This window comes from Schistocerca serialis, chromosome 3 (genome assembly GCF_023864345.2).
Source record: "Schistocerca serialis cubense isolate TAMUIC-IGC-003099 chromosome 3, iqSchSeri2.2, whole genome shotgun sequence".
Classification (NCBI taxonomy): Eukaryota; Metazoa; Arthropoda; class Insecta; order Orthoptera; family Acrididae; genus Schistocerca; species Schistocerca serialis.
Genome location: NC_064640.1, coordinates 475,119,983 through 475,143,504, shown reverse-complemented (window position 1 = coordinate 475,143,504; position 23,522 = coordinate 475,119,983). Strand labels below are relative to the sequence as shown.

General features: G+C 40.8%; 1 protein-coding gene across 1 annotated transcript in view; it reads right to left on the bottom strand.

The window, feature by feature from the left end:
• Positions 1-1,550: 1,550 nt before the first annotated feature.
• Positions 1,551-23,522, bottom strand: part of LOC126470937 (uncharacterized) — an 81,493-nt gene continuing 59,521 nt past the window's right edge. Inside the window, exon 4 of the mRNA XM_050098988.1 lies at positions 1,551-1,617. Coding sequence (XP_049954945.1) covers positions 1,551-1,617 — 67 coding nt within the window. The remainder of the gene's footprint in view (positions 1,618-23,522) is intronic.

Genomic DNA, 23,522 nt, shown 5'->3' with positions numbered 1-23,522 from the left:
GAGAAGAAGCATCTCCAGTAATATGAGCGGCCACATGCTATATCTTTTGTGTTTCTGTCCTGATTTTTGGTAATATACTCTTAAAGGTTCGAATGAAAACTATTGTGTGAATATTCCGTTTATTGTCTTGATTGTCATCATTGCTTGACAAGGCTTTGGTCATGCCTCAGTGCATTTCACTGTACTGTACTATTATTGTTAACCTGCGCTGAACCCTCATGATAGCACGTACTGTCGGTTTCCGAATTCGGCCTACGTTGTGGCGTAACCTTTTGCAGTATAACACGTTGGTTGCCATAACTCCGTTCCCTAGGTGTCTCTGAACAGCACGAAGGTGAATTTGATACACTGCGTGGATACTCAATCCGTGTTGTTTCATTGCACCGCATTGCTGGTCTTTCGATGTTCTGGTTTTCTCAACATAACGCTTGAGCCACTTCCTTACAAACTCGGGATTCTATGTCTTTTGCATATTGCCTTGTATAAAATCCACAGTAATGGCCAAGCTCTTAAACTGCTTATCGAAGTTATTGACTTTTTGTTGCGAACTATCAATCCGAACTGGAACATCTTCCAGAGTTTTAATAGTGCTTTTGACACTATCAATTTCTTTTTTGAACTGTTCGACAATAGCCCTGTCCCCTTCAATCAAGAGTTGAATGAATTTTTCTACTACATCTTTTTCTTTCTCAACAAATATTTAGTTTATTAAAACTAGAAATTCTCTTTCTAGGTGTAGCTCTTTGAGCTCACGTTGTTGTTCCCTTAATATCACTTCTTCCTTTCGCTTTTGCTCTTTTAGAGCCCTAGCTTCCCTACATTTTTGTTGCATAACATTAAGTCTTTGGAACAGAAGTTTAATTAAATTACTATCACACGAGGTTGGAGTTGACAAAGTAACAAGGTTCCCCCCCCCCCTCTTCCCCTGTTACATTACTCTCAGTCGTAATGGCAGCTTTTGGATGAAGATTGTCTGTAATTTCAGCTTGATCCTCGACTTCATTTTCGTTTGGAAATTCTGTTAACATTTCGTCATTAATTCCTGACGTATGTCCTAATAATTGCATTGAAGTGTGCTCTATTTCTTCGCTTTGACTCTCTGATACTGTATCAGTATCTACATTAACATCAGTAATTCAGTGGTCTTAATATGTTTCTTTGGCCTTACCATTTCAACAAAATTTCTTTACTCACAATCGCAATGAGAATAAATACTGATTAAAACTTATAACCTTTACATACATAAATAATATCAAGTATAGACTGGCTACTAACACACATAGATAGCTATTATCAAGTCCATATACTCTGTGGTATAGACTCTACTTTATGATATTGTCAGTTCTGGTTTATTTATCATTTTATCTCCCAGCCGCAATGTAATGGTAGTTAGTCATAACGCTACAGCACATACGAGTGAAGTTTTGAAAACTGAAAGGCAACAAGCGTTTATCACAAATTGCGTTTGCCATATGATCTACAAACATGAACATAAATCCTTACCTTAACGCTCATGCTCGTGATGATCCAATGCCCGTTAAAATTTATTTTTACAATCCTGTTTGTGGTCTTTCTTCCAGATAATTGTTTTTATCATTTGCACTCCAATCAGTATACCTGAAATAAAATAAGACAATACATTAATATATTACCATGGTATGATATACCTGAAAACATTTAATACATATATTAACTAAATATGTTGATGTCACATATTCTTTATACATATATATTTATATCGCGCAACGCCTTGGGTGACAGTGTGCTGTCTTTTAATCCGTGTTGTGAATGCGTAAATTTAGCAGCGTCCAACAAAAATATTTAAATAAGTCTTCAGTTTCAAAATGTCCTTCAATTACTGCATTACCAGGTTGGAATATGACGTGAGCATGAACATGAACTAAACTGAAACACACAACTGCTTTCATATGTTGTCTGTGAAGAAGTGTATCTGTTTAAAATTACTCAATTACGTTAACTGACTACTTTCATACAAACTTAGTTCACTCTTGAATGTCACATCACGGAGACACACAACACAGGAATCGGAGAATATTACTGAAAAGATTTCTGAGCTTTCGCTGAGAAAGTTTTATGCTCCGACACCAGCAAAAAATGGTATAAGTCAAAATAGTTTCTGATATCACAAATTTTGATATACAACAAAGTTACCTTTAGGTGGATTCTTTTTACAATGGCAAATATATATGTCTGAATTATTCGGCAATTTTAGCTCGCCGCGTAAAGCTTTCATGAAATGGCGGCAGATAAATGAACATGGGTGTATCACACAATCGATCTGTTCGGATTACAAGAAAATAACTTACTGAATTAGATTTCAAATAACATTAATCAGCATTAAATAATTGTTCTCAGCATTTTCAATCTCAAATAAAACTATTACTCTCGCCAATATAATCATATAAATATATTACCGCTAATGGCGGTGTTGTAGCTCGTCCGCAGCGAAGCAAATATGAAATGCAGAGGATCAAGATTAGTAATATTCTTCCAGAAAATATGAGATAAACTTGAATAACACTATTCTCTATTTTTCTCCAATAATCAACAACAGGTAGTTTACATAACAGTAGTAATACCACACCTTATCATTGGCAGAGATTAAAGTGCGTCTTGCTAGTATCATGGCTACTCGAACAAGAAGAAAGAATGCTACAAAAAAATCAGCGATTATAATAATTTTTATTGTAATTAAAAGATATCATTTTTGTCGGTCTGTTTTCTGTGACTTGTGAACATACTGTTACACCGTCTCTGCACTAGCAAACGAAGCTCTTACAAAAACCAATCAAAAATTTATACGGCATCAGACATAACAAATCCGGAATATTTTCAGCAAACTCTTTTTGAATACTGTGCCTAAATTTTGGATTTACTGTCACAAGATCTGTCTCCGTACGAAACATGTAGACGACGCGATCCTTGCCACCTGTGTCCTGCAGAATTTTGACAGACACGGTGAAGGGTTGTTTCACAAGTATGAGACTGGAGAGATGCAATTACGGAGCTTTCCTAATATAGGAGGACATTTCATCAATAATGTTATCCGGGCACGAGAGTGGTTCAAATATTATATCAAATGTCCCGAAGGTAGTTCGGCTTGGAAAAACGATATAGTGAACAGGGGATTCCATCGAAGAGTAAATGAGTAGTAAAAAATGTAAGAATAAGGGTGCAGTCATAAAAAATAAATATCTAATCGCCCCTTTCATAAAATAACAATAAATGTAGTTTGTAGGTAGTTGTACATAACGTTTGGCAAAAAATTAATGTCTTGCACCATCGTAGAGAAAAAATGTGCAGTTTATTTAACCTTCATTCACATTTCTTTGGCTGTTTTTTTCGCAGATGTTTGTTTCTCATGTACTACTCATATAATATTCATTTAGAAGGTCATATAAATCTGGATATTCACTTATGTATTAAATTAACTTTTCCTTGTGTAGGACCATTTTGATAAACCAACTTTCGTTTCGTACTAGAAAAGAATTAAGACCTGAATGACGTGCAGTGTGGCGACACTTCCTACACTGCATTAGCGACAGCGAAACTACCCGGCGCAGCACGACGCGTCAGAGTTGCTTAGTTGGTGAACTTTGCACATCACTGCTGGGTGACGGAGTTCGACTGCCGCGCAGTGCGTTCTGTTCCATACAATTTCATATACACAATTTTTGGTCACGTGGCGCCTATCCGATCTGCTACAGTGCAATTCGGCTCAGTGCAGCATTGCCTTAAATCGAAGGGCATTTCTCAATCACTGGATGTGAACGGAATACGAGGAACGAATACGTCTTCACCAGAAATCAAATAAGAAATGGCGACGTAAACGACTTTACAACTTTCACTTCCGGAGAAAGCTGAATTGCTATCAGCACTCGGTAAACAGAACTTCGATATACAGAACGTCGATATTCATGTTGAACTTAGATGGTATCTATAGGAATTTCTATTAACACAGTTAATTCATTTCTTCAACCAAATTTTTACAAAGGTAATATTTTTCCTGTTTGAAAAGATGATTAGTTGCGCCATCTGTTGCCAAATTTGCGATAATTACCTCATTGTGTTTTTGGAGAACTCGATTTCTATTGTTACAGATCATTCTTCAGTATTTCAAGAAAGGCTGTGTTTCAGCACTACTCGAATTGTTCGAACAGTTTAGGTCACAATACGGGTAATCTCGGGTTCTGCACGATTGTGTGACTGGCCGGGATCTAGCGACTTTTGTTGATACAATACCCAGGAACTGCCTTAGTGCCTGTATGGCCATGTGGATTTTAATAATAAAAATGACTGTGAAACCCGGACTAAACTACCTACTAAGGTTTATGTCATATTTAACAACAATTATTCAATAAACAAGGGTTTGCCATCATGTTTCTGTCAAATCCTCGAGCTCTCGCTCGTCCCATGATCTAGTGACGTCTGATGGTACTATCTCCGAGATGGGTACTGCCGCTGCAATTTATTCTCAATGTAGGAATTACGGTCAGTTTACCACGATAAATTTCGTATGTTAGAGATTTAATTTTTCATTAATTTTTTCGTTGTTTCATCCGGATAGAGAAATTTGAAGAACATCGCCCCAAAACTCTTACGTAATTCAGTCAAGTACTTCTTGAGGCGTTTTGAACAAAGTTTCCCCCTTTCAATATTCGTTAGGGGACCGAGTAGAAATTTGAAATAAATGTGCAAAGAACTTTTAGAGATTTTTGTTAAGAGCCTATCTTGTGTAGACAGTGGTCTTCCTCTTGTCTTGAAGAGAAAGTGTGCTAAATTTTATCTGAATCGGAATAAAATTGTAGATTTGTATGAATTACTAACGAAGAAACAAAGAAACTGACACTTTTCTTTATTTCTACATCTACATTTACATCTACATCTACATTTATACTCCGCAAGCCACCCAACGGTTTGTGGCGGAGGGCACACAGGGTATACAGGTAGGCAGATGTACGCAGAAACAACACGCATGATTTCCGATTTATACACTATCCGAAAATACCTCGTCACCCGTTAGTGGGCATGAATGAGGGGTGTGTCCACCGTTCACCTTATGGACGACTTGAACTCTGAGTAACTCTTAGGTGTCTGAGGATTAATGACAGCTCCTCAAGAGCTGAAAGCAGAGAAGACTGTGATGTTAGACGCTGGGATCTTGAGACAAGTCGACGTTCCAACCCATCTCTAAGGTGTTCCGTTCAGTTTAGGACGGGACTGTTTGCGGGCCAATCCTTTTGAGAAACGTACTTTTCCGTAAACTATTGCTGCTTTATCACAGGGTACATTTGGAATGGTGATAAAAACCAAACTCGTCTTCAAAGTATTCTCTCCTATACACAGTACATAGTGTGGTAAAACGTGTCCATATTCTCCCTCATTTAGTGTTTGCGTATGGGGACCACACCACTACCGTGAAAAATACCCGCATATGTAACCGTACCTCCTCCGTACTTCATTGTTCGTCCTACGCGTGATGGCAGATAACGTTTTACAGGCATTCTCCAAACCCAAACAATTTCATCGGATTGCCACAAAGTATAGCGCGATTCGTCGCCAAATTTCACTTGTTTCCAGTCATCCACCGTCGACTGGTGGCGATGTTTACATCACCTTAACTATCGTCCACCTTGACTTCAGAAGCATGTGGCTGATGACTCGCTGCTCGACCATTGTACCCATTCTTTTTAAATCTCACCAGTTTTGCTAGATGGACCGTTGCTAGCACTAAGAAACTCGAGTGATTCCTTCTTCACAACCACCCTCCAGAATTATCGATGGTCTCGGTCCGTCTGTACATGATGTCTGTCTGATTTTGGGTTAGCTAAGGTTGTTCCTTCGCGTTTCTACGTTACAATCACATCACCAACAGTCGACCTGGTCAGCTTTAGAAGGGTTGACATGTCCCTGATGGATTTCTTACTCGGCTGACATCGAATGACAAGCCCACGTTAGAACTCATTGAGTTTACCTGACCGGCCCGTATTCCTGCCATGCCATGCCGACTTCACTGCCACAGTCAGCTTCTAGGCTTCTCGGTTGAGGGTCCATGGCGCAACAGGCCTGATCAAGATGGTTCAACAAATTCTCGATTGAGTTTCAATCTGGAGGGGTTGGTGGCCGGGGGAGTACGATAAATTCATTCTGGTTCAAACCATGCACGTAGAGTGCGGGTTGGGTGACACTTTGTATTGTACTGCTGGTAGATGTCATCGTGACGAGGAGAAAAAAAACCTGCATGTAGTGGAGGATATGGCCCCAAAGAATAGATGCATACTTTTGTTGATCCACTGTGTCTTCCAGAATGACGATATTACCTAGGGAATGCCACGGAAACATAACCCAGACCATAAAATTTCCTCCTCCGGTCTGTGCTCTTCTGACGTCTGTTGCATTTCGTTAGCTTGTTTGCTCTCAGACATTTCATGCCCTAAACGCCAATGGCTATCTGTCCGATGGAGCACAAAATGTTATTCATCTTAAAATGCCATTTGTCGTCATTCAGTGGACGCCCAGTTGCGATATTACCGTGCAAATTCCAGCCTTCGTCGCCGATGAACATCAGTCAGCATGGATGCAGGAATCAGATGCTTGCTGTGGTGGCCCTTACGCAGTAACTCCAGCTGAACGATCCTTGAGGAGACACCGTTGGCAGTCCCTTGATTTATTTAGGCCGTCAGTTGCTCGACTGTTGCACGTCTGTTCGCTCATATGCATCTCCGTTGCCGTTGTTCACCTCTGTCATCTATGGCCCGTGGTGCGCTGCATTCCATCGGTGCCGGTTTTGGATTGTACCATGTTGCATAGTATATTTTCACCATGGCGGAACGTGAATAGTTTACCAACTTAGCCGTTTAGGAAATGCCTCCACCCTTGGCCTGAAAGCCAATGATAACTCCCTTTTGGACATCAGTCAAAACAATTTGCTTCCACATTGCGAGAACTGCACTGTGTTCCGTGTCCCACCGACAAGCTTTATGTCTGTTCTTACAGAAGATCCGGCACATGGTTGTAATCAGTCGCAGTGGCTCATACGAGGCCATAAAGCATAGATGACTGAAAGTTTCCCTCCAGAAGTATATACACTCCTGGAAATTGAAATAAGAACACCATGAATTCATTGTCCCAGGAAGGGGAAACTTTATTGACACATTCCTGGGGTCAGATACATCACATGATCACACTGACAGAACCACAGGCACATAGACACAGGCAACAGAGCATGCACAATGTCGGCACTAGTACAGTGTATATCCACCTTTCGCAGCAATGCAGGCTGCTATTCTTCCATGGAGACGATCGTAGAGATGCTGGATGTAGTCCTGTGGAACGGCTTGCCATGCCATTTCCACCTGGCGCCTCAGTTGGACCAGCGTTCGTGCTGGACGTGCAGACCGCGTGAGACGACGCTTCATCCAGTCCCAAACATGCTCAATGGGGGACAGATCCGGAGATCTTGCTGGCCAGGGTAGTTGACTTACACCTTCTAGAGCACGTTGGGTGGCACGGGATACATGCGGACGTGCATTGTCCTGTTGGAACAGCAAGTTCCCTTCCCGGTCTAGGAATGGTAGAACGATGGGTTCGATGACGGTTTGGATGTACCGTGCACTATTCAGTGTCCCCTCGACGATCACCAGTGGTGTACGGCCAGTGTAGGAGATCGCTCCCCACACCATGATGCCGGGTGTTGGCCCTGTGTGCCTCGGTCGTATGCAGTCCTGATTGTGGCGCTCACCTGCATGGCGCCAAACACGCATATGACCATCATTGGCACCAAGGCAGAAGCGACTCTCATCGCTGAAGACGACACGTCTCCATTCGTCCCTCCATTCACGCCTGTCGCGACACCACTGGAGGCGGGCTGCACGATGTTGGGGCGTGAGCGGAAGACGGCCTAACGGTGTGCGGGACCTTAGCCCAGCTTCATGGAGACGGTTGAGAATGGTCCTCGCCGATACCCCAGGAGCAACAGTGTCCCTAATTTGCTGGGAAGTGGCGGTGCGGTCCCCTACGGCACTGCGTAGGATCCTACGGTCTTGGCGTGCATCCGTGCGTCGCTGCGGTCCGGTCCCAGGTCGACGGGCACGTGCACCTTCCGCCGACCACTGGCGACAACATCGATGTACTGTGGAGACCTCACGCCCCACGTGTTGAGCAATTCGGCGGTACGTCCACCCGGCCTCCCGCATGCCCACTATACGCCCTCGCTCAAAGTCCGTCAACTGCACATACGGTTCACGTCCACGCTGTCGCGGCATGCTACCAGTGTTAAAGACTGCGATGGAGCTCCGTATGCCATGGCAAACTGGCTGACACTGACGGCGGCGGTGCGCAAATGCTGCGCAGCTAGCGCCATTCGACGGCCAACACCGCGGTTCCTGGTGTGTCCGCTGTGCCGTGCGTGTGATCATTGCTTGTACAGCCCTCTCGCAGTGTCCGGAGCAAGTATGGTGCGTCTGACACACCGGTGTCAATGTGTTCTTTTTTCCATTTCCAGGAGTGTAGTTATACTACAGGGCGTTTCAAAAAGAAAGAGCAGATTTCAAACATTTATTTCTCAAAAACTACAAATGATAGAAACACAATTCCAACGGTCCTTCACTCAATATGAGTACCAAATGTTACACAACAAATATCAAAACTGTACCTCAATATGAGCACCATTTGTTACACGACAAATATCAAACCGGTATCTCATTTCTTGCCACACACGACGCAACTGGTCTTTAGTTACCGAATTCACGGCCGCAACAATTCGATGTCGTACCTCTTGAAGAGTAGCGGGCATAGGTGGGACATAAACACAGTCCTTTATGTACCCCCACAAATAAAAATCGCAGGGAGTAAGGTCTGGTGACCTGGGAGGCCACAGACGATGACATTGATCTTGTGCTCCTGCTCTTCCAATCCACCGTCCTGGAATGGTGTTATTTAGGTACCGTCGTACAGGTTCAGAGAAGTGTGGTGGGGCGCCATCTTGCATGAAGATGAAGTGATTTGAATCTTCCTGAAGTTGAGGAAATAGCCAGTTTTCTAACATGTCCAGGTAAATGGTTCCTGTGATAGTTTTCTCCATGAAAAAGAAAGGTCCATAAACTTTGTTTACCGAAATTGCACAAAAGACGTTAACCTTTGGTGAGTCTCTTTCATGTTGAATAACGTCCCTCGGAGTTTCACTCGCCCAAATTCGTACGTTATGCCGATTAACTTTACCAGAAATGTGAAACGTTGATTCATCTGAAAAAATTAATCGTTCGGCAAAATTGTCCTCTTCCATGTCCTGTAGAATTGCAGTTGAAAATTCGAACCTTTTGTTGTGGTCGTCAGGACGCAATGCTTGCAATAACTGCAGTTTGTACGGCTTCATGTGCAGACGCTTACTCAGAACGCGCCATACCGTTGTTTTAGACATGTTTAGTTCGTGACTTGCCCGTGTCGTGGATTTTCTAGGGCTCCTTTCGTAAGCTGCACGGACACGCTCGACATTTTCATCCGATGTGCGTGGACGACCCGTGCTTTTTCGCTTGCAGATGCAACCATCTTCTACGAATCTGTGATGCCACTCATAAATTTGCTTATGACGAGGCGGCTGTTTGTTGAATTGACGGCGGAATGCACGTTGCACACCAACAATGGACTCTAACTTTGCAAATTGCAGCACACAAAATGATCGTTCCTGTGGTGTCGTCGCCATTTTCCTACAAACAAACGCCAGCGCCACTGCGGATTTGCATGGAACTTCTGCGCGGACCATTGAAAAACTTTGAACCTTTCTCTGACAAGAAACGTTTGAATTGTGTTTCTATCATTTGTAGTTTTTGAGAAATAAATGTTTGAAATCTGCTCTTTCTTTTTGAAACGCCCTGTAGATGTCTCGGTACTGTTTCGTTTAGTACTTTAAAAAGTGTTCCATGTGTATTATAGTTAGTGATTCATACCTTACACGGTATTCAATAAGGGGATCTAATTTACATCTCAGTAAACATTGGCAATAATTTTTTGGTAGGTGAAACCGACTTCGCCTTTGTTGGTGCTATGCCATCACGCTCGTCTTAAATAAATCTCTGTAGTCACGTGTGAAGTAGAAAATCGACGTCTAATTCGCAGAAAGTAATCTATACATGTAATCAGTAAGAATGTTTTCAAAACAGTACAAATATTGATGAGATGATACCATTGTGTATTAAACCGGGGACCTAGAAACGACGGAGAGGCTTCATCTCGCCGTAGCCCTCTGTGGTTCACAATTCCACAACAAGCCTTAGCAGTTCACTCACCCCACCACCGCCCCACACCGAACCCAAGGTATTGTGCGGTTCGGCCCCCAGGGGCCCTCTCCTCCCCACCCCTGGGAACGACTCAAATCAGACGAGTCTAAACCTGATGTTTGCGTGGTAGGGTAATTACGGTGTACATGTATGTGGAGACAGTGTTTGCGCAGCAATCGCCGACATAGTGTAACTGAGGCGGAGTATGGGTAACCAGACCGCATTCGCCGACGTAGACGAAACCGCCTTAAAAACCATTCACAGGCTGGCTAGCATACCGGACCTTGACACTAATCCGACGGGCAGATTCGTGCCGGGGACCGACACGCCCTCCCGCTCGGGAAGCAGCGAGTTAGACAGCGCGGCTAGCTAGGCGGGCTATTCAGTACCATACTGTACCTTCTCTCATCGTTGAGTCTGCAACTTGTGTCTAGTGGCTAGCGTTCCTGCCTCTGTATCACGAGGTCCTAGGTTCGATTCCCGACCGGGTTGGGAATTTTCTTTACCTGGGGACTGCGTGTTTATGCTGTCCTCATCATTTCATCATTATCATCATCAACATCATTCGTGGCAGTGGCCTGATTGGACTGTGTAAAAAAATTGGACTGTGTAATAATTGGGACTTTATACGGGCGCTGATGACACCGCAGTTGAGCGCCCCACAGGCCAAAAATTATCATCATCATCATCTCATAGTTGATATATTTAGTTTACTGCTGTACACCACATGGATCATCACCAGAAAAACTGTGACTGTGGACTCAGCCACTTATTTTGAGACTTTAGTGACTGAAAGAACAGAATCCTAATAAACATTAACCAATTTTGGACGAATTTCCGTCGGATATAATTAAACAGACACGATACGACTAGGTAAGAAATACGTATCAGAAAAATATTCCGCAGTTCATTATGATCACATTAATTTCCTATCTGTCCTCTTTATAACTTCACTTCTAGGAAGATATTGTTATTATCACACACAGATAGTTTAGATGAAAATGGATTTCTGCGTTGTTATTATATGTCTCATGTTATGCAGTGGCGTAGATCTAGTTACTTTGGAATAATTAACATTAGTATTACATTTGAAATGAGTCGTTTTGTACAAATGCTTAAACTGTAGTACAATGCCTTTACAATATTTTCTATTTTTTAGTGTTTATGGCCAGTGAAAGTTCATCCACTATTGATAAACATTTCGAAGGAATCTCCTCGTACTGTTTGAAAACTTCAGAAGTCGACAACTGAACCCGGGGTACCGCACTCTTTCTTGACGACTATCAATGTTAAGAACGCCGAGAAAAAAAGCCCATGATAACATGTAGACTGCACAGTATAAGGAATTGAGTGACTGACAAGCAATGGCGTATAAAAAATAAACTGCGTAATACACAAAGGTGAAAGGTTTATTTCTTGTTCATATGAAGAATGAACTATGAGTATGAGAAGACTTTGTGCAAAGTGGATGCAAATTTGTTGACTGTGGACTAGGGAGGCATATGTAAAAGAAATTCCTAGCCATATTTAAACCATTTTAAACAAAACCCGGCTGATTTTTAATGCAGATTTATTTCTACGCCTGCTTCCTGTATCCAATACTTCGCACCATAAACTGAAGAGTTATCTAAGCAGTGAACAGAATCCCGTGATCTTGCATAAAAAAATAAGCAAAGGTGATATCACTTGGCAGAGGCAAGTGATTTCTGAAATGTAGAATAAATTCTCATTATAGGGCATATTGTGGAGTATATAACGATAACTGTACAATACAACGCTAGAATTCTCAACTGGAATATAAAAATTGGAAAGTAGCCTGTACTGCAACAGAAACAAATGATTTTCCCCATGATACTGACCTTGTACCCAAAACGGGGATTTCAAATACGAAATATTGCGACATTCGCGCAGTTCGCTAGAATTTTTGATCCTCCTATCACCTCATTTAAAATAAAATGTAGCATGAAGACGCTGCAAGTTCACTGCAAACGCTATAGGAGTGGAGTTGCTGCAGAGGAAATTTTGAATGGAAAATAATCAGTTGAAGTAAAAAAGACGTTTGACATTAATGCATTATCTTAACAGGGGATTACGCCGAATTATTAGTTCAGTTTCTAGCTACATAACCTAAATATATCACAACCAGACTATTCATTTTTGAATTACTGTGAAATCATATTTACTAAACATTATACTTGGACTGTAAGGCAGTGAAGGATTCTGCTGCTTCTCGCTTTCTTCCAGAGCAATGGCGGCACTCTTCAGCCTCGCTTGCTTTTTCTGAGAACGGCGAGATAAGTCGTCAGCGACTGGAGGAATGCGGCCGAAGCTAACGCAACGACCGGAAGCCCAGCATGCCTAGGCGGCGCAGGCTGTTTGAGCTCGACCGTTCGCCGGCGGCGGCGGTTCTCGGAAACGGTTGGCTGCATGCGTGTTATCAGTGAAGCGAGTCGCCACAGAAGGCCGGTAGCGGCTGCGACGGTCTACTCAAACTACGACGGCCACATCACGGATACAGACGTTAGTTCTTTAAAGGAGAGATGCTTTCCGTGGTCTAAAAATGCTTTTGTGTCATGGGATCGTGTCGCACCCCGAGTGTGATTTTTCAAAGAGCCAGTTACAGTCGGCATGTGTGTGTGTGTGTGTGTGTGTGTGTGTGTGTGTGTGTGTGTGTGTGTGCCCGCGCCCCCTTAATGCTCATCTAAAAATCAAAACTGACCAATATACACCAAATTTTAATTTTTTATTAAAATGCTAAAGAGCGACAACATATTCATAACAATGATTCAAGAAACACGATAAATGGATACAGATACCTTCGATTCCGAAGGTTTTAGGATATGTAAAGGGAGAGTGGGACCGAGAGTAATGAAAAATGTACCACCTCTTGGAACAGCCTTTATAATCAACAAACTTATCTAAAGACTCTCAAGTCTTACATTCACAAGCACAAACAAAATGTACACAATTATCAATCCACATTCCCCTATAAATGAGGATAACAGGAAAAACAAAGAAAAAGTGGAGGCCGTTTGGAATCATCTAGATGACATTATTCATAAAATTCCCGATAAAAATATCATCATTCTTCTTGGAGACCTTAATGCAAAGATTGGCAAAGAAAAAAGATATAAGAAAATAGTTGGAGACTGTCCTGCACAATAGAGAACAAAAAGAAATGGTGTGAGGCTAATAAAACTTTCCCAAGCACACAATTTAATTCTTAAATCCACAGCTATCAAGAAAGACAAAAGACATGGATATCCCCAAATCCTAGCCTTGGGGAATTTCAGTTTGATGACGTAACAATCAAGAAGATTTCTCGAAAAGAAATCATGAATGTTAGGGTACTCATGGGTACAAACGTGGATTCAGACCACTACATTTCTAAAATTAAGTTCAAAATCATCCCAAACAGGAAACGCAGTATGAAACCAATTAAGGGTTGGAAGTACAGCAAGAAAAAGATATTAAAATCAGATGAATTCACAAAATCAACAGAAATCATTGAGACACAAAGCTGGGAGGATGTCAAGGAAAACTTCATTACTACAGTCGAACGGATAGCACCTAACATAAAAAGTTGAAACATGCATGGTAATCGCTGGAGTATGATGCCCTCATTGAAATAAGGAAACTGCCAATCACAGAAAACAGAAGAAATCAGACTGAATTTCATTAGAGTTAGAAAACTGGCAGATAAAAGTATAAAATCGATTAACAAGACACATGAAAACAAAACTCTCATCCAAATTGATGTAGAATTTACTAAAAACAATACAAGAAGCTTCTACAGAACTTCCAAACAAAGGCTATCAAGATCCAAAGCACCCAACCTCCAATTTCGAGATGTAAATGGAACCATCGCTCACAGTAAAGCGGAAAATTGCAAAATACTAGCAGCCTACTTTGAGAAACTCTTGAATTGTGAACCCATCCTTGAAAAATCTGAATCCATCCCAAATAACTGTGAGAAGCCGGAATCAGAACCACCGACGACTGAAGAACTACAAAAGACTATTTCAGAGCTTAAAAACAACAAAGCGTCCGTAGAAAACCAAATAGTGGCCGAACTATGGAAAAAAGCTGACGAAAATGCAATTAAATCCCTTCAGTGTGTTTTCGATCAAATCTGGAAAGAAGAAGAGATCCCCACAGAATGGAGAACAGGTCTCACCCACCCTACCCACAAGAAAGATTTGAAGACACACCCCAAGAGTTACAGAGGAATATCACTTCTGGGTATAACATGAAAGATTCTTTGTAAAGTCCTTTTGAGCAGGAAAGAGCCGCAATTGGACCCACAAATACCAGGCAGGTTTTAGAAAGGATAGATCAAGTTCGGAACAAATACTAAACCTCAAAAACATCATTGCATACCAAAAGTCAAGGGCACTATAACATTGATTTCAAAAATGCATATTATTCGATTGATAGAGAATTGCTGTTATCAGTCCTGGACGAAATGGGTTTGGATAAGAAAAAACTAATATTATAAAAGCAGCCCCTACAAATACATTGACGAAAGTTAAATTTATGGGCGAATTATCGGAACCCTTTGAAATGAAAGCTGGAGTGCCACAGTGGGATGGGCTCTCAGCGTTGCTGTTAAATTGTGCGCTTGAGAAAGTAGTCAGACAATGGAACACAAATATTAAGAGAGGTATAAGACTGGGTTGCAAAAAGAATAACCTTAAAGTAAATTGCATTGCTTTTGCATATGATATGGCCCTGTTTGCTGAAACAATTGAAGAAGCACGGGAGAAAATCCTTGAACTAAAGAAACAATCAGCTAAAATAGGTCTACACATCTCCTTTGAAAAAACTAAGATATTGACAAACATCAAGCACTCATGTATATACCTCAAAGTTCAAGGACAAAAGATTGAAATAGTAAAAGAATTCAAATATCTCGGATCATGGATTAGTTGGAATGCTGGGGAAAGCAAAGCAATGGAATCCAGAAAAAATACTCTTCAATTGGGCTTCCAACTAACAAAAAATTAATACAACAAAAAATCCCGTTTCATGGGGCTCCAAAATTACATATTACAAGACAGTGATTAAGCCAGAAGCACTGTATGCAGCAGAAACACTAAACATGCATTTCAAATGCCAAATGGAGAAACTTGAGCTAAAGAGAAGAAAAATTTCTAGAAAAATCGTAAGGCCAAAGTTTCATGACAAAAAGATTATATACATCAAAAATGAAACTCTCTGCAAGAAAATTGAAGAACTTTCAGATACTATGCGAAAAAAGAGGATAATTTAATGGTCATCTTCTCAGAATGAATTCCAACAGACTAACCAAACAAATCTTTAACTTTTTACGTAACCGCAAAAGGAAAGCCAACTGGTTTAAAGAAACTGAGAAAGACCTAGTAGAATTAAAGGTTTCAGAAAATTCACTTATCGAACGAACAGCTAAATTAATTACTAAAGATGAAAACATAACGTTCCAAGACAAATCTACACGAAAGTCCAAACCCTTCATCTCGGAAGAAGAGAGGAAAAGATAGTCAGAAAGAATGAACAAATACTGTGCCCTAAGAAAAGAACAACGCACAGAAAAATGACTGATCCAGCGTACCCCAAAGAGGGTGAAACGAAAGAAGAAAGCTAATTTGTTATTTCCTCAGTTTAATTACGTTCTGTCGTATACACAAGCTCACTCATTAAATGTAGCACCTTTTTAAGCCTAAATTCCCTCGAAAAGATACTGTTTTCTGACATCTCTCTAACGATGAAATCTAGTTAGACAGACTGTGCAGGTGGTATGTTTTAGTGTTCTCCATACTAATGCATTATTATTAGCTTTAATATATCTGTGTCGGTGATTGCTGAAAGATACCTAAGTGATAAGTTTCACGTTTTGAGGTAACTGCATTTTCGCTATCGACGGAGGAATACACACATTTGAGTGTCACAACATGTCTTCGGCAAACTTTCTTTTTGAGAGATAGAGCCAAGTGAGTGTCAAGAGGCAGTCAAGTGAGTGCCTCTGCTCCCTTTTAACACTAACCTTTGGAAACACTTCAGATTGTTTTTAGGGGTTGTTTCTTTTTGTTTTCTTTGTTTGTTATGCTGCACAGTTGATGATATAGATGAGGTGAGTTAAACAGTTCACATCTGCTGCTAATGGAACGACTGAAGGAGTACAGAAAATGACACTATATTAGGCCTTGTATTTGCCTACACGCAAAATGTAAGTTTAGCGAACATTTTTTATTACTAGATGCTACTCACAGTGAACGATTTTTTTGTTTCCAACCTTAAAAGACGTTTAGCCCGTTACTACATCTACCATGAAGGTCAAGCCCACAAAAGACCTGATGAAGTTGGTTTGTTCCTGTTGAACTATATTAAAAACATGTACTCGGGGCAGTAACCGAATTACACATGTCTCTTGTTAACTGAAACGTTTTGAAGAGTTTGTCTTGCCCTAACAAATACGTGCAGTTCTAAAAGGAATTAACATTTTCTGCCATTTACATGGGCATTCATACTACCAACGTGTCCGAAAATTCGGCATAATAAAACGTCCAAGAAACGCCGGTCGAGACAGATATCATCATTGGGTGTTCTTCTTTCTTGCCTCCTTATTATGAGAAATCGTCAGTCTCGCTTTAAACGTAAGACCTTCCAAAAAATGAAAGACCGAAATTAGGAATTCCAATTATCATTATTTTGAGTACTCTCATGAACAGAAAGGTAAAATAAAAACAAGTGAGTACACAAGATCAGGCAGTTTTCATAGACTGAATACCTTTATTCTCAAGACAATTAATGACGTACCGTTACCTGGTCAAGAAGATTATCCACAAGGGAAAATAACTATTAGAAATAGCAAACCTGATAAGTAAAAAAAAGTTTTTCTGTATACTGTAGAAAAACTCAAAGACTTTTACTAGCAACTTTTACATTGGCCAATAGCTTCCGTTTCAATTATAATGAAAAAGATTCAGGGGAACAAGTCTATATAATGTGTTTTTGTTTGTGTTTTTATTATGAGCTGACACACCATATTGCCCGTTATTTAATAAAAACCTGCATTATATGAAGCAAAACCATACTATAAATTTTCTACGGTCTTAGAAGGTACCTCAGTTAAGCAGATACAACTTTTTTCTATTAGATATTACTCTTCGTGTACGTATCTAATTGTAAATCTATGAACATATTTTAATATGTAATTTTACCAAAGCGGTATTTGGCAACACACAAGAAAGAAGAAGTTTACTTTGTTCTTCTCAAAACCGTAGAAAAGTGACTTAGTTATTTATTAATAACAATCCATTCACTGATGTATATCAACACTGGGCTATACATTGCTAGCCCTTCGCCTTTTTTATTGTACATATTTCAGTATCCCTCGTTATTATTTCCGTCATTTAATTTGGCACCATCCTCTTAGTCAATGGAGCGTACTTCAAGTATGCTCCACCATACCCCTTCATTGCCACAATCGATCATTTCTCTCACACGTCGTAAATTCGTTAAAATACATTGAATTTAATGCCACGATATTTTCCGTAAGCACTTTCCTGCTTTCATAACAATGTAACAACATGCACTACATTCGGCTGGAAATGGCCATACTCAGTCAGATGAGTAAGTAAACTGGTCCTAAGACTGACACTAATGTTTCCTTTGACAGTAAACAAGATATCAAAGTTTTCAAAACCGATGAGATGCTTGTGGAGGTAGTTACGAATTTAAAGGAAGAAAGAGAAAATTTTGCGTTAATAACGCTTTACACTGTCTGATCAGAAACATCCGGACTCCAATATGTAACGAGCAACTGACCACTAGATGTCACGGGAGGCGGACCCGGCAGCATGTAAGATCGTGTGGAGGGTTGTGTTGTCAGCAAAGAAGTATTAACAGCAGAAAGGATTGGTCAGGAAAGCCCCGTGATTGGAACGTGGACTAGTCATTGGATGTCACCTGAGTAACAAATACATCAGGGACTATTCAAACCGTCTAAAACTAGCGAAGATGATTGCTACTGATCGGAATTGTGAAGTGGAAACACTAAGGGACAACCATAGCTAAATCGAGGTTAGGTAGACTTCATGTACTGACGAACAGGGACCATCGGACGTTCTGTAGAGTAGTTATAAAGGGATGTTGAGTTCCAATGTGCTACCATCAGTCCAGCTAACACAACACAATGCTGATGGAGTTAAAAAGAATGGGATACAGTGGCTGAATAGCTGTTCATCAGCCGCACTCTTCTCTAGGCAATGCTAATCGATACTCGAAGTGGTGGAAATAGCAACCCCATTGGACGGTAAATGACAGGAAAAGAGTGGTTAGGTGCGATGAATCACGCTGTATGTTGAGGGAAGTGTTCGGGTTTGGCGAATGCCTGAAGGACGTTGTTTGACATCACGTGTGCTGCCATCAGTGAAGTACGGAGGAAGTGATATTATTGTACGGAGCCATTCTTCGTGGTTATATTTTGATCCCTTTATTGTGCTTAAGAGGAGTTGAAACGCCCTATCTCGACGATGCTAAATGTAATGACTTGGCTTCCCTGTATTTCAGGAGCCACTGCAGCCATTGACATGAAACTTTTACAGGACATTAAACTGAATGTTTCGAGTCTACTGGGCTACAATAATTGCATTCCATCCACTGCTTTCGGAAATACAAGTTTTAATAACAAGGTTAATATTTTGTGTAACTTTTTTTACGTTACCCTAAATAATTTTAATTATACATAACATTATGTTCTGCTTGTTGTTCAGTAGACTCAGGATATGTATGACATTACTCCCTCAAAATTTGAATACTCTACTCGATGTGGTTTCTGAGATTTAGGGAAAAATGCAACAGAAAATGTAAATTTTCAGGAAAGGCTTCTAAAGTTTCAAAGGATTGTAACTCACTTAATATATGCTTATTTTTTTTTTTTAGTTTTGGTCATTCAGAGGCACCCTGCACCATACTGTATTTCATCGTCTTGATCTTTTACCAAGTTTTTTTCTTCTTTTCTTCTTTAAGGGCTCCTTAATGGCCAACTGTGCTGCATACTCCGCTTTATCAATGCGAACCTCGTCCATCCATTCAAGTTCTCTGATGCAGTTTGCTCCAGGATTAATTCCCATATGCTTTATCACTTTCACCCTAGCAGTGTTGTCAACATTAAAAGCAATAACAGCATCACTGACCGCTCCTCCCCCCCCCCCCGCTCCCCTACTTTAATGTCTTCATTCGAACAAAAACATTTTTGGTAAGCGTGTTCATATAAGGTTATTGAACGACTCACTGGGATTTGGAGTTTGATCATGCAGACGCTTCTTCAGTAATTCAGGATTTGCCAGGTTTCTGTAAATAGGTTTTGTGATATCCATGACTGCTGCTGGGATGGGATGTTTATGGCTGTATGAACTGTCTGAGCACTGGGCACTGCGGTAATTGCATCATGAATCAGGTCCAGGACGTCACAAGTAGTGTACGAGTTTTTCAACAGTTGACAGTCTGTGGAAGCAGGTAGCCCACACTGCGTACTTCATTTTCAACAAATCCTCAGTATTATTTCTAATTTCCGTCCCATAATACTGCTATAGTTCATCAATTATTGTGTCTGTCAGCCTGCCTCTTATGGTTTTACCATTAGAAAGATTCTTGTCTCTCAAACTTTGTTTCAACTTCCTCAACCTCGTACCCACCCTCCTCTGGACTGGCATTTATAACACAGCAATCCACAGCCCTTTACACAAAAAATTAGAGATTTTATTAGATCCTAAAGTAATGCATGTAAAAATTTGAAAATTTCCTACGATGTAGATATTTAAAAAAAATGAAATAAAATATTTATCATGTGAGTTTATAAGTGATATATATATATATATATATATATATATATATATATATATATATATATATATATATATATATATATATAATTTTATTCTGAAAATTGCAAATTTTATAATAAGATAAAAATACCAAAACGTGAAAAAAAATTTCCATTAGAAAACGTTAAATTGGGAAGGAAGGAAAGATGTGAACACGTTTACAGCATTGTGTCCTTCGTACAGTAGAGGAAAAGCTTGGAGACGATGATTGTTTGTATCACTACGACAGTGCACTCTTTGATAAAGCAGCATCTGTGAGGCAATAGTTTGTGCACAGTTAAATTCCTGATGTGGACTTGCCTGTCCAAAGTTCCAGCCTGAACCTAATAGAAGACCCCCGGAGTGAATTAGAACGTAGAATTTGCTATAGATAGGAACGTCAGACATCACTAACTTCTCTGGTGTCAGCTCCTGACAACGAATAGGTGGCCATTCCTGCTTAGACATTCCGACAACCCACTGAAAATGCCTCCAGCAGAGTTCAGGCCGTAGTAAAAGTGAAATTTCACTTATAGGTGTCCGGTTACTTTTTATCAGATAGTGTATAAGTCACGAAACTGAAAATTTGTGAAACTGTAATATCGTCTGGGCTAACCACAAACATAAACCATAAATATATTTATCAAACTAGAGGAGGTGGTTTTACAAACTGCCTATTGGTTTCAGCCACTCGTGCCGGCGAAGCATCACAAAAATCATCAGATTGACGACGGCCGAAGAACCCGAGAGAGAAGCCAATAGGCAATTTGTCAACAAGTGGTCACGAATGCCTTAACAGTTTTGAATTGGTTTTAACCCACTACAGGCTATGTTCTAGTACCGGTACTACAGAAATACGAATTATAAACATGGGAAAAGTGCCAAAGCAATAACAACCACATAAGAAATAAGATGACCCGAGTAGTAATGTGAAACATTTTACAAGTCACTAAGGAAAGAAAATCAAGATGTTTCTCCAGCTTCAAGAACCAAGAATCTGACTTTCACAAGTAGTGTGCCAACGATAGATCTACCCGACATCCGTACCGGCCGATTCCATATTAAGTTTGCTACCAGGTCATCTCCTTAGCTTCCAGTTCGAAGTAGACACAACCCCTCAGGACTGTTACTGACGTGTCATAATTTTACGTTATCATGGTGTACGCTGAGATGCACATTCTCCGACAAATTGAAACAGAGCGCAGGACCGGGACGTGAACGTCAATCCTACATTTCATCAGCGTTGATCTACCACTTGCATCGGCACTGGACGGCTAGAAACATCAATTTTACACCAACTCATGAGGTAACACTTGTCGCAGCGTACGTTCCTTCCTCCCAAGAGTACTTCTCTCAACAGTTCTGTGATTGATTCTGTAAAGTATTTGTCAATTTTGGGGTGTGATCGGCTATTAAGGACGCTGTAATTGATGATATTAGCAATAGGGTAGGAGCAGGTATAATGTCACTTAACACTTTTATAAATACTGTGCTATCTATTGATACATCCTCCTGTGTAAGGATCCAGAAAGGAAACACTTGATGGTAAAACGAATCTTCGTTACTTTATTCGTAGTATCAAAAATAATAAATTCGTAACACAGTCCTGAGAGTTGTCAAAAGAGCGTGTAGAAATCTGATGTTGAAAAAGTGTTAAATACGTCTATATTGAATATATCTTAGTGCGTGAGCGGTACTGGTATGGTGCCTACGGAAAACTGTTGTCAGCTGATTTAGGATAATTTACATTACCCGCAAGATAAAATAACGGATCGACAGAGAGACAATAGTATGAAACACGAAATCGTGAAAGGTAAAGCATACATTTCTCGATTATGCAGCACAATTCGTGGTTGCAAAATACTGACAAAGGATATTTACCAGAGAACTGCAAAAACAGATAAAGCTGATCGCCGAGAACATTTGTTTGGGTTCCGGAGAAAGGTAGGAACACGCCAGGTAAGAAACACGCAACGACGTTTCTTAGAAGACAGGACGAAGAAGGGCAACCTTTTGTTAACGGAATTTGTATTCTTAGAGAAATATGAAAATACACACACACACACACACACATATACACACATACATACCACAATGTGAAACAGTGGCTTTTAATTACGAAGTATGAAACACCAGTGGCGTTAGCCATATTCGGCCCTTTAAATAAATCCGAAGACGACACACCAAGGCTCGAACCCGAATTTCCCGTTTAACGCCGTCCCTGAGCGCCTCGGCTACGCTGGCATGATTCCCATCCGTCTCAAACTCCCAGCCTGTTTCACGCTAGCAGCATTCTAGCACCACCCCTGTCCATTATCCATTCTTCTCCTGCCGGCAGTTCTCCCAGATTCCTACAGGAATTCTGACAATGTGCCCACGCACTGATATAACTGTAAGAGCCGGTGCGCTCATAGACAAGCAGGAATGTAATAAACGCGCGTTCCTAACACTCGTGTGTCGAATTTTGAACCTTATGGCTCGAAATAGAGCTCCAAGAAGAGACCTTGTTCTAAAATGAACCGAGAGAATGGAATTTCTATGTACGGACGGTGTTCTCGTTTTTGTGAGTGCTGCAGTAACCATGTAATTGGTTGTGTATATATCTTATTACTGTGCCTACCAGTAATATCGTATTTTAAACAATATTTTTCATAACCACTTGTACAACATAAGAAGTCCCTTTTTCTATATATTTCTAGGCACAGAAAATGTACGCGTATTTTGTTTCAAAATCATTTTCAAGTATATCAGTATGTATCTTCTGAGTGTCATACTGCAGGGATGAAACTATGGAAAGACACAAAAGCGCAAAGTGAGCAATCATTTATTAGTTAAACTTGCTAAGTACCTGGCGTTGCCCGGGTATGGATTTATTCCAATCTTTTGTTAGCCCATTTTCTCCTTCCCCCTCTGGCTATCTCCTCGTCCCCATAATCTATGTCCGTCTCCTCCTGCCCTTCTGCATTCTCATCTGCTCCTCCCCTTCTTTCTGTCCATCTGCTTCTCCCTCTCTGTTCCTCTCTCTTTCTCTCTCTCTCTCTGACCGTCTGATCGTCCCCCTCCCTCTGTCCATTGCCTCTTTCGTACCCTTAACTTCATTTCCTCCCGTTCCTCAGTCGATCTTCCCCTCCCTTCTCTTTATCCCCCACCTTCTCCCAGTCTCTCTGACAATCTCCTAATACTCCAACTTTCTTTCCATCTCCTCCTTCCCCTTTATCTGATCATCTCCTTCTCCTCTTCTCTTCGTCCACCTCATCCTCTTCCCCTTCTCTGTCCATTTCTTCCCCCCCCCCCCCCATCTTTCTGTCCACCATCTCCTCACTCCAACATGTGTCTATCTCCTCTGTCCTCTCTGTCCATCTACTGCTCCCCACCTCCCCTC